The sequence below is a fragment of the Meriones unguiculatus genome, chromosome X (assembly GCF_030254825.1).
Source record: "Meriones unguiculatus strain TT.TT164.6M chromosome X, Bangor_MerUng_6.1, whole genome shotgun sequence".
Taxonomy (NCBI): domain Eukaryota; kingdom Metazoa; phylum Chordata; class Mammalia; order Rodentia; family Muridae; genus Meriones; species Meriones unguiculatus.
Genome location: NC_083369.1, coordinates 117975612 through 117986519, shown reverse-complemented (window position 1 = coordinate 117986519; position 10908 = coordinate 117975612). Strand labels below are relative to the sequence as shown.

Here is a 10908-nt window from a genome sequence, read left to right as displayed (position 1 = left end):
GGTGCAGAAAGATGAGAGAGAGTAGAGAGGGAAGAATAAAGGAAGGGAAGGAGAGAGAGAGTGAGAGGTTGTAAAACGCAATACATCATGATCTTTGAAATCAGACTAACTCCGGGAGTACATTCACTTCCTTTCTCTGGCTTTAACCAACTGCCTCAATACACATATCTGTTCCTCTTCTTCATTGTGAGTGAGTGAAGAAGGAGGTAATGGAGAAAGAAAATTGTGGAAGCTAAGCTGGCTCCATCCATAGCACCTTAGAGAAAAGAGGACAGGAAGTGTGGGGAAGTCAGAGACAGGTGTCATCATTAACCTGATGTGCTGGCTGGGTATGTTGGGAAACTGCAGAGAGGGCAAGGCTATGCCAAGATAGCCAATGCTCCACTCAGGGCTGGCAAGGTTCCAGGGAAGTGCACCCACAGGACTTGTGCACACCTAGGCACAGGCCAGAGAGGGCTGGTCTGGCCTGAAGCTAACAGAATCTGTCTGTCTGTAGAGCCCATGTAGACATCTGCACTGTCAATCAGGAAAGAAAATATTTATTTCGAGGTGGGGAAAGAAACACGCAGCGAGCAGTTGTCCCAGTGCCCAAAGTACACCCCACAGTCTCCCAGATGTTCCTCTTTGGAGTTGCTTCCTCTCTCCTCTCTTGGGAGTTGCAGGGGTGATGGCTGATAGCAGTGAGCACCCTTCTAAGGAATGGGTGCATGAGGGGCCCTGGCAGCCCCAATTCTGGCTGCTGACCTCTTCCGGGCTGCCTTTAAGAGGTTCTTTTCAAAGAGCTCTTTCTCACGGTAGTGCACTGGTGGGCCATGCAGGTACTTCTCTTCTGCCTCCTTGTAGCTGAGCTCATAGAGGGCAGCGATGGAGCAGATGATTGCTTCTGGAAGAAGAACATCCATGGTAAACTGCACTTTATCTCCTCTAGTCAGGGAGAGCAGAGCCTCATCTGCTTCCTTGCATATTTCTTGCAAATGCCTGGCCACAAGATGCAACTGGTCGTCATCCTCCAGGTAGGTCTCAATACAGAAGTCTTCCCCCCTTGATTTCCAAAGATTGTCCACCCACCTGGACGGTTTTCTGTCCTGCACAATCTCCCGCAGGTGCTGGTCGGCCCCCTTTCTCTTCACTATGAAGTCCACGAGCTTCTGGTTGGCTCTGTCCCAAGCAGCCCTCATACGGTCAGGCAGAACTTTCTTGCGGGGGCCTTTCCCACCTGGGGCATTCTCCTCCTCCCAATCTTCCAGGTCCACATAGCTCACCTTAGGGAAATCAATGTGCAGGTCTCCTTCCTGGATGGCCCTCCTTAGCGGGTAACTGACTTGGGCAGTGTAATAGCCCATAAAGGAGCCCAGGTAGGCGCCACAGGCCAGGCCCTCTCTGTAGTGGTCGATCACTGTGAGGCACCAGCTGATGCCCTGGCTGTACACTCTGCTGGCTCTTCTTATGAGTGATATTTTTTCTCCACAGTCCAGATGTTTCAACTTGTGTAGAGGGGCACGGACACCCTTGTGCTCAAACTGCATGTTAGCTTCCATCAACAACACCCTCGCCATCTTGTCATTTTGGCTGACACTTTTTACCACCGCTGGCCAGAATGGAAGGTCCTGAAATTTGAACCAGACCAGCATTCCTCGTTCAATGGTATTCTGTAGCTGGGCAGAAGCCACCTTGGCAGCTTGGCGTGCTTTTTGAATGGTGGAACGCCTCCTCTTGAACCTGGTCTTCGTCACCTTTGAGTGAGCACACGGTTCCAATTCTGGCACCCTGCAATGTGGACACAGCACGTGGATCTTCCTTTTCCTGTTAGCAATGCGGAGGGATCTTCGCAGCCTCAGGATTGGAGGCATGCAAGCTGCTGAGGCCGAGTTTGCAGCTGGCTTCAGGGTGCCCGGGCCGTGTTCCTCCTTGCTCTCATGGAAGGCATTCTTCCTTTGGCCTCCAGTAGCCCTGGTGTGTAGGTCAGCAAAACGTGCTTGTTGCTTGAGGGCTTTGGGCGAGGACCAGATGCACCTCAGTGGCCCAGAAGCAGCCTGCTGCTCTTTCTTAGCCCGTACACTCTGCCTGGAGGCTGAGGCAGTCAAAGACTTGGGTTTGGATGTGTTTAGCTTTTTCATGCATGCATTACGACCAGAATTTCCTTCCAGTGTTGTGTGACATGGCCGTACTCTGATGCCTCTTAGGACATTCTGTTTCATCTCAAAGTGTGGAGGCCCAACAGTGGTGTGTGCCTGGGCTTTTCCACCTCGCACTGTGGGCACTTTCTGTGAGCCCACTGGCAACACAGGAACCTGACGGTGCTGCTTTCCAGGACTCCTCTGGGAGAGCTCTTGGCCTTTCTGGTTGTGCTTTTGGAAGCACAGACACACGCGCAGGCGAAAGCGAGGACGTGGTTTGGAGTTGGCCTGCTCTTTTGGAACCTTTTGAGGAGTTGTTCTTGTGCTGGTTCTTTGGCCACCTGTCCTTCCACCTTGCAAACAGCCTCCCTCCCCCAGGATATCGAGAGCCACCTTGAGGGCTCTTCTGTATGCTCTGGTCTGCTTTGGTGAGCCATTGCCCTGTGACTCCTTCCCTGCCATGGAGGCAAGGCTCACAATTTCAGACTTGGATAGTGGCCTTGCTTTGGTGCTCCTCACTCTTGTCTTCTCCCCCATAGGCAAGATTTGCACCTCCAGGAAAGGTGCCCCTCTCCTCTTACAATGGGCTGATGTCCTGGGTCTGGACAACACCCTGGCAGGCCACAGCTGACCCTTCCAGCCACACAGCACATACTCTGCAGAGTTCATGGTGACAGTACTCTGGGGCTGTGCTGATCACTACAGCGTGAGCACTTTGGTTTTGGTGGGCAATGTGACTGCCTGGCAGTTGTCTCTGGCCAGGCTCTCCTGCCTGTGCTACTGGCCTCCTTCCAGATTCTGGTGGAGGAGCTGGAGCTGACTTCCCTCAGGGTTATGTGGGCTTCCCCTGCATGGTGGGAGAAGGAAGCAGAGTTGCATTAGGAAGGAAATAAATAGGCTTTAGCCAGCATGGACACATCAATGTGGTCAGGTGAGGCAAGGGTAATCAAGGGAGCTCACAAAGCCTGTTATACAGATGTGGGAGAAGATATGCAAAAGGTCCAGAGCAGATGGGAAACAGTTGTAATAATGTTGTTCCCCACCCCAAGTCTGGAGTGTTTAACTTCGTCCCAGAGAGGTGGATGTCATTACAAAGGCTGTGCATTTTCTTGCCCACCAGTCAGTACCTTAGGGCTCCCTGGGATTCTTTTGCCAAGGAAACCTCATTGTTCTCTTTCCTAGGGAGCTAGTCCTGCTCTGCCAACCCCAGGATGCCTATGGACAACCTAGTGCATGAGCCTTCCATACTTGTGTGATTCTAAGTTGAGCAGCAGCAAGGAGGTGGGGAACTCTTCATGGTGATTCGCATAACATGGTAAGAGAAGATGGCTGCTTTCATAGCTTCTGGCTACCCCACCAGCCCACCACCAATCTTTCAGCTTAGTTCTGTTTCCATTGTGGACCTCACTATGGCATCAAGTGTCTACAGGGCACACTTGGCGAGATCCCCAAAGAGAAGCTACTTCTTTACTAAACAGACATGCTTATTAATTAATTGGAAGACTCAGTGATTTCAGATGGCAAGCAACAGGGTTATGTGACATAACAGGGAGACAAGTGTCTCTGTTGGAACTGTGCACCCTCCTGCTGCAATGTCAAGCCTATGGTAGACCCTGCACACCCATATCTGCCTGTGATGAGCACTATTCATCCAAGAGATTACAGACCACTGACCTCTCCTGTCTCCAACCTCTGTGCCCTAATGTTAATCCATAAAGTCTTAGACAGGAAATTAAAGTAGCTACTTGATGATATGGATGGTCATGTGCCCATCCCTAGGTCTCGTGATATTCAATCTCATCTGTATTGCAGCTCTCCTCTTCATGTTCCTCCATACTGTCCCTCTCAACATAGTCCTCACCTTAACCATCTAAGTGTAATTTCAACCCTTTCTTCTCCTCTCTGTCCATCTGTCTGTTTGTCTCTCTCTGTCTCTCCCTCTGTGTGTGTGTGTTTATGGTGGTAGCTAATCTGCTCTTGACTGCTTCTTCCTTGAGCCAGCCAGTTTCCTATCAGCAGTGTGCATGTCACCTGAGGGAAAACACATCTGTCTGATCCTCAAAAGGCTGTGCTTGCTGAGAAGAACTACAACACAGAGGAAGAACTAAGAAAGACCCACATGCCACCCATGTTCACTATTCATGCTAGGATGCAAATTTGATTCTTGACATTACCAGGGCACCATGAGCCATAGTGAAGCAGAGCGCTATGAACTGGGGGCTCCTGTGACACAAATCATCTTGAGAACTCCCATTACAACAGGTCCCCTCTGTGAGTGTGGCCATACCGAGCATAGGGACCCTAGATCTTATCCTAGGAATTCCTAACCTTACAGAAGTAGGGGGTGGAGAGCAATGACATTCTCCTCAATTCCTCAGTCCTTTCCTTCTGAACCCCTGTATCCATAAACTACTGGTGGTACACGCTAGCCCCCTATTCACAATGCAAATGTGCAGTGTCTCTCCTGTTGCATTCCCTTCCAAGCATTACTGACTTTAAATCTGATCTCACAATGCATAAAGTGGCTATCTATATAAAGGAGGCTAGGTGTGTCTCAGGCCACATCTGCTGGATGATGCAGCACTAAATGCGTATGTTGGAAGTATGGAGTTCATTTTAGTGATCACCAACAGGAACCCTTCCTCTGATGAGGCTGTGTCATCTAACATGGTTAGCTGGCTCCCTCTGATGCAGCTCCCTTGGAGTCCTAGACGTTGGGACACAGGTGTCTCCTGAGAACACAGAGGAAACTATAACCCCCCCCAGGTACCTTAGGCTGTCTTCTTCTGGATCTTCCTTGAACTGGCCCTCCTGCAAGGATGAATGAGCACCATCAGGCCCAACCACATCACCACCATCCAGACACCATGCCTCACAGGGTACCCTTAGAAACCTCAGATATGTGAGTTATACTTACAAAATGCACCCTTTTTACGCTGCACAGGTCTGCACAATGTTCAGCTTCCCTCGGGCAGTACGTTCTCAGATCACATACTTCACTTAGAAATCATATCTGGGAATACAAAGTGTGTGTTCAAGCCCACAAACCATGCTATTCAGGCATCATCTGTAACCCAGACATAGAGAGATGTGCATGCACTCATATCAGTCCACACTCCGCCACCCACACCCCCTTTGTGTATTCTGTCTTTGTATGCCTGTTGCTCCAGGGCATATGAAAGTCCTTGCCCTTCCTTCAGACTGCTTAAATGTTATCAGTATTGCCACCTGCCTCCACTGTTTCAGCCATCACCTGCCTCCAGACCACTACTTTCAACCAATGCTTTGCTGAAATTTCTGTGATAGTTACCTTTCTGGCAAAAACAGTGCTCTCTTTTCCAGAGGCACTGGAAAAGAGAAGAGGTAGAATACTGAAATCCCTATCTCAGTACATGCTTCAGCGCTGGGACCAAAGGCCTTTTATGAAGAACTTGCGCACAATTGCTGTGTGTGAAGTCTATTCACATTTTCTGCAGATGGGAACAATAGCTTCCTTTCCTGTGTGCAAGACAGACACATGGGTTAAAGGAAGTCTGATGAGAGGTTGCAAGAAGGGTATAGTGTATATTGGTCACACAGAGGAGCAGAGACACACAGAGGGATCCTGATGTGTTGGTGGGTTAAGGGGAATCCATGGCTGCACAGTCTCTAATTCCCAGCTGGTTCTTAACCCAACTCAGAGCACTGTAAAGTCTCAGACACAGACACATACTAATGCCTGTTGGGGGAACAAAGTCTGGCCTCTCCTCTCTCCTCGGGTATTCATGACACCAGGTGTTTTACTTCAGTATACACAACTGCCATTAGTGGCCAGTATTAGAGGCAGGTATCTTTTTGTAGGCCCGTGGCAGATATCCAGGCCTGGAGAGTATCACTACTTCCTATAAACAATCTTCCAAAAAAAGCCTGCAGGTCAGCACCCACCTCCCACTCATAAGCCTCCACCCCAGCCACAAAGGGAGGCCCAGATACACCTCTGCCTTAAATGCCTTCCAGCTTCTCTCTAAGACAACAAACGCCACAACTATCTAGGCATTAAGGTGCTGCCACACAGATGCAGTCATTCTGTCAAGCACACAAGTGACAATCATCGCCAAAGAGAGAAAAGGTATCCATTCACATGTGTTGGGGAACTATGCTTTCATGGCCTGAAATGATAAAGCTGGCACCAAAGGGTTGTCACCTGAGGACAAAGAGACAAGGCAGGGTCCTTTGGGCTTCACTTCAAACAGTAGTAGTGACAACAACTCCTGTCCCATGAACAAGCACACAGGCTCCCAGGGCACACTCAGAGGGTCAGCTCACAGAGTCACTCAGGTTGGCTGAAGGCACCTACCTACATGCTTCCTGTGGTTGTCTACTGATCTCACCTCTTCAGTCTGTGAGTATCCTTCAGAAATACATCTGTAACCAGGAAAGAATGGCTTGTCCTCGTTGTCATGGCAACCACAGTGTCATAGAAAAAGTTTTCTGCAAGTAGCCAATTCTTTGTGGAAACCAGGAAGTACTGTTCACTTACACCTCTGTCACCTAGTTCCCCCCAGCCAGACCCCTGTAGCTTCAGGCATGAAAGAAAGTAACCATGCACACACTACAGAAGATGTCTCTATCACTCCAGGGTACAGGGTCTTTAAGCACAGAGGCTCTGGGAGAAGGCAAGACAAGAGATGGCAGGTACCAATAGTATTTCAATTGTCCACACAAAAGAGGAACCAGAAACAGTTGGTTGAGTATGTGTCTGTACAAAATGAATTCAAGAGCTGAAATACTTATCTGGTGCTCTTATGGAAAAACTATCTGTGATTTTAAAGGGATGAATTATAACTAGAATTGTTAAAGACGTTTTAGCATAGGTAGTGTTCACATTTGATGTTTTTCCAGAAACCTCGCCTTTGAGCAGGCAAGCTATTTATAAACATCATTTTTACAGAAAAGTCTTATGAATTTCAAATCATATACCTTGAGGAATTTGGCTTGTATCAACATGGGAAACAATGAATAAATCATTGATACTTATAATGTTTCAAGACACTAAATCTTTTTCAACTTAGAGTTACACTTCTTTATGTGACTGCTGTTAATTTGTACCTGAGGCTGATTGGAACACTGACTTTTAATTCTCAACCATTTCTTCTGTTAGCATGGTCAACAAAGCTCAGACACAAATCAGCAAAGTAATAAAAATGTTTTGACTTTTATATCTGGACGTAGAGTGTGAAAAGGCCACCACTCCTCTTTACTTCTTGTCTAAAAAGATGAAATTCTTTTCTTCTCTGTTCATCCCAAAGGAAAGCTCCTGTATGTTTGAACCAGAGAGTCTGTGTTATAATAGCAGGTTAAGCATCTTTTGTTAGCTTAAAGTTAACACCTCTTACTAAAATGTTCACCAAGAAAATAGATATAATATAATACAGACATTGTTCCTTGTTACCTAACTTCTAAGCAGCTGCTTAACTTGTTGTCTTTCACTTACTATGACAACAGGCATTATATTCTGTTCTGGTAACAATTTAAATTGATGAATTAAAAGGAAATCTCAACAAATGGAACATATACATTACAAACAGAGACAAACATTTCCTGTAGGTCTTTATAATTTTTAAGAATAAATTAACTCATGTGACATTCCAATTAATCTCAGGATCTTCACAACAATCTGAAATATGAAGACGATTTTCAATTGCATTCTACAGTACATTTTGTCTTTTTTCTGTTGGTAAGTAAGAGTTCTGATCAGACAGTGTAAACTATTTATCTGTACCTTGTTCCAAGCAGATTAGAAAAATGGTTAACACAAAGTGTTTTCTCTACATGTGTAATATGTAAATAGTTTCACAATGCTTTTTTGTTATTCCACTTCAGGATGCCACTAGAGAAAAAAAATCAGCAATTCACTGTGAAAACACATGTGGATGCTTTGTGGAGTAAAAATAGCCAGCATTTTAATTATACATGATTTCTTTATACTGGTTACAGAAAATGATTTTTTTTTGTTAAAAACAAATTTATACATGTATATCTTTTTTAAACCTAATTCCTTCCCTTACATCCCTCCCCCTTCTGACTCATACTGTAATCCTCTCTATAATTTATGAACTCTACTTATTAGTAAATCTATCTATCTATCTATCTATCTATCTATCTATCTATCTATCTATCTATCTATCAATCAATCTATATATCTATATATCTGCCTATGTATATTCCTATCATCTATCTGTTTACACATTAGTCTCTCTATTACTGCATAAAGACATACTCACAAACACAATTCAATTAGTGTTCATTGTATTAACATGTCTTGGGAAAAGCATGTTTTATCCAATTCCCACTGAAGATAAAATTGTTTACTACCCAACTTCTTGATGATAATGTATACTTATTTGAAGCATTTTTCTCTAATAATTACAGATTATATAAACACAGTTACTGCTTCATCTTCCTTAAAATTATGCAAAAGCAGAGTTTTCTAACAGAGTTTATATTCCTCAGACTTTCACAGAACCCTAAAGTCCAGAAAATAGTTTTTATTGTATTTTCATTTGTCTACATTGCAACTGTTGGGGGCAACATGATAATTGTGGTGACCACTATCTGTAGCCCAGAACATACAGACTGTTCTGTATATTCCTTCTTGGCATTTTTGTCCCTATTGGATGCATTCTTCTCTTCGATAACCACACCAAAGCTTGTGTACTGCCTATATGAGAAGAAAACTATCTCCTTTGAAGGATGCATGATGCAGCTCTTTGCTGAACACTTCCTTAAAGCAGTAAAAGTGATTGTACTGACAACCAGGGCCTATGGCCACTAGGTAGCAATTTGTAAGCCCTTGCACTACCCTTCCATCATGAACTGGAAGGCCTGTGGCACACTGATGGGGGTACTATAAACAGGAGGATTCTTGTGTTCTATCATACAAATAATTTTTGCTTTGCAGTTACCCTTCTTTGCACTCAATGTTTTTGATCATTTCATTTGTGATTTGTTCCCATTACAAGAACTTGCCTGCACTGATACACATAGCTTCAGCCTTTTGGTGGTTGGCGAGAGTGGGTCTAACTGCATAATAATCTTTTCTAATTTGCTTGTATCCTATGGTGTCATCCTGTGCTCTCTGAAAGCCTACAGTTGTAAAGGGCAATGGAAAACTCTCTCCACCTGTGGGTCCCACACTGCAGTTGTGATTTTGTTCTTTGTCCCATGCTTATTTTTATATGCACACCTACCATCTGCTTTCTCCTCTGATAAAATGGTGGCCATGATGCCTTGATTTTGTTGGATGTGTTCTTAAACCAACCTCTAACCATCTTCTTATCCATAACCTTAGCTATTTGTTCCTGGTGTCTGCACTTCATACTGGGCCCATCTGTCTCTGGTTTCTGGAGTACTCTTTAGGATGTTTAGAGAGGTCCACCAGTTTGAGCATTGATCTTTGTGTTTCAACTGTAACTAAACGTAGAAGGTTGCTGGCACATGTGCACAAGCATGGCAGTGTGCATGGAAGAGTGCCTTTAACGAGAGGGTGCTAGAGCCTGTAATGTGGAGCTTAAGTGTAGGAGTGGGTACAGGTCCTAGTGCTTTTTGCAGGCACAATGTAGATGTGTAGGTGCCATGAATACATCAATGGCCTACAGGCCTCTAGTACTGTCCACCTGGTATTCTGATTTTCTGGGCTCCAGGAATTGTTTGCCTGGACTCCCCTGGTAGAGTCACAGAACAGGGGCTTCAATGTTGGGAACACTGTCTCAAGGAACCCTATTTTGCCAACTGTGAGGATGTGGGTAGGAGGCATCTGATATCTGGCTGTTAGTGTAGAGGGACCTTGGATCTGCATGCACTCACTTGAAGGAACACTCACTTGCTCCTAGGACTAATCAGAAGTCACAGGGGTTCCCCCTGTTCTCTACTCTCATATTTGGGCCCGCAGGGGCAAATGAGAGTGTAGGAGATCTGTGAGCTCAGTGGTGTCCTCTGTTTGGCTTCCAGGCAGCATAGGGAGACCCATACTTGTGGTAGCCACCTCTGCAGTCTCAGTCAGTGAGTACGGAGGATCCAGACCTGGGATGCCTGCCTCTGCTGTCTCATTCACTGAGAGGTCTATGCTTGGGGCAAGGGGAGGTGAAGGTTGATTGAATATTTACCACTCTCAGTCCCTGGAGATGTCCAGGGGTGACTTGGAGCTTAACTGTCACAGCCCCCAGGTAGTAGCCTCTCACCCAGGAAGCCTCAATGTTATGTTCTTGCTTCACCTGCCCCTTCACTCACTAATTTCGGGGTTTGGAATCCTGTGCCACTCAGACTGTATGGTGCATGCTGGTAGCTGCCATCTTCCTTTCCCCACAAGTATTCTTGAGGTGAAAGTTCAGGTGGCTTAGCTTAAACTGTGAAGTTAATCTTCTGCTGTGACATAGGATTAACTCACAAGGTACACTAAGAGCTCCTTTTTGGTTTTGTTGAAAGAAGTCATTGTGTAGCTCATGCTAGCCTTCAATGGTAATTGATGATGTTCTTGAACCTGTTTTTCTCAAGGGTTTAAAGTACAGGTTTCTGCTGCCACATCCAACAATGTCTTTTTCCCACACATGCAGGTGGGGAGGATCTCATTATGTGTTTTCAGAGTCACCATCCTTACCTTGCCTACAAGTTAGGTAGATCCAAACTGCCAGCACCCATGTAGCCACCAGCAGTGCCAAGAGGAGAGGCAGCCAGCCTCCCAGCATGCTTCTCTCTTCAGGAAACAGCTCAGTCACCCTAACAAACAAAGCTATGTTTGCCCTCTTTTGTAAAT

The 10908-nt window shown here is 45.7% G+C and overlaps 1 protein-coding gene and 1 pseudogene across 1 annotated transcript; one reads left to right on the top strand and one right to left on the bottom strand.

The window, feature by feature from the left end:
- Positions 1-692: 692 nt before the first annotated feature.
- Positions 693-2786, bottom strand: LOC132649941 (PWWP domain-containing DNA repair factor 4-like). The gene has a single exon (XM_060374710.1). The coding sequence runs from the start codon at positions 2784-2786 to the stop codon at positions 693-695; it is 2094 nt and encodes a 697-aa protein (XP_060230693.1).
- Positions 2787-3026: 240 nt separating this feature from the next.
- LOC132649940 (COP9 signalosome complex subunit 5-like) overlaps positions 3027-10908 on the top strand; it is a 94797-nt pseudogene continuing 86915 nt past the window's right edge.

Excerpts from the sequence above, each read along its gene's own strand:
- LOC132649941 (XM_060374710.1), bottom strand. The coding sequence starts at position 2,786 with ATGAACTCTGCAGAGTATGTGCTGTGTGGCTGGAAGGGTCAGCTGTGG.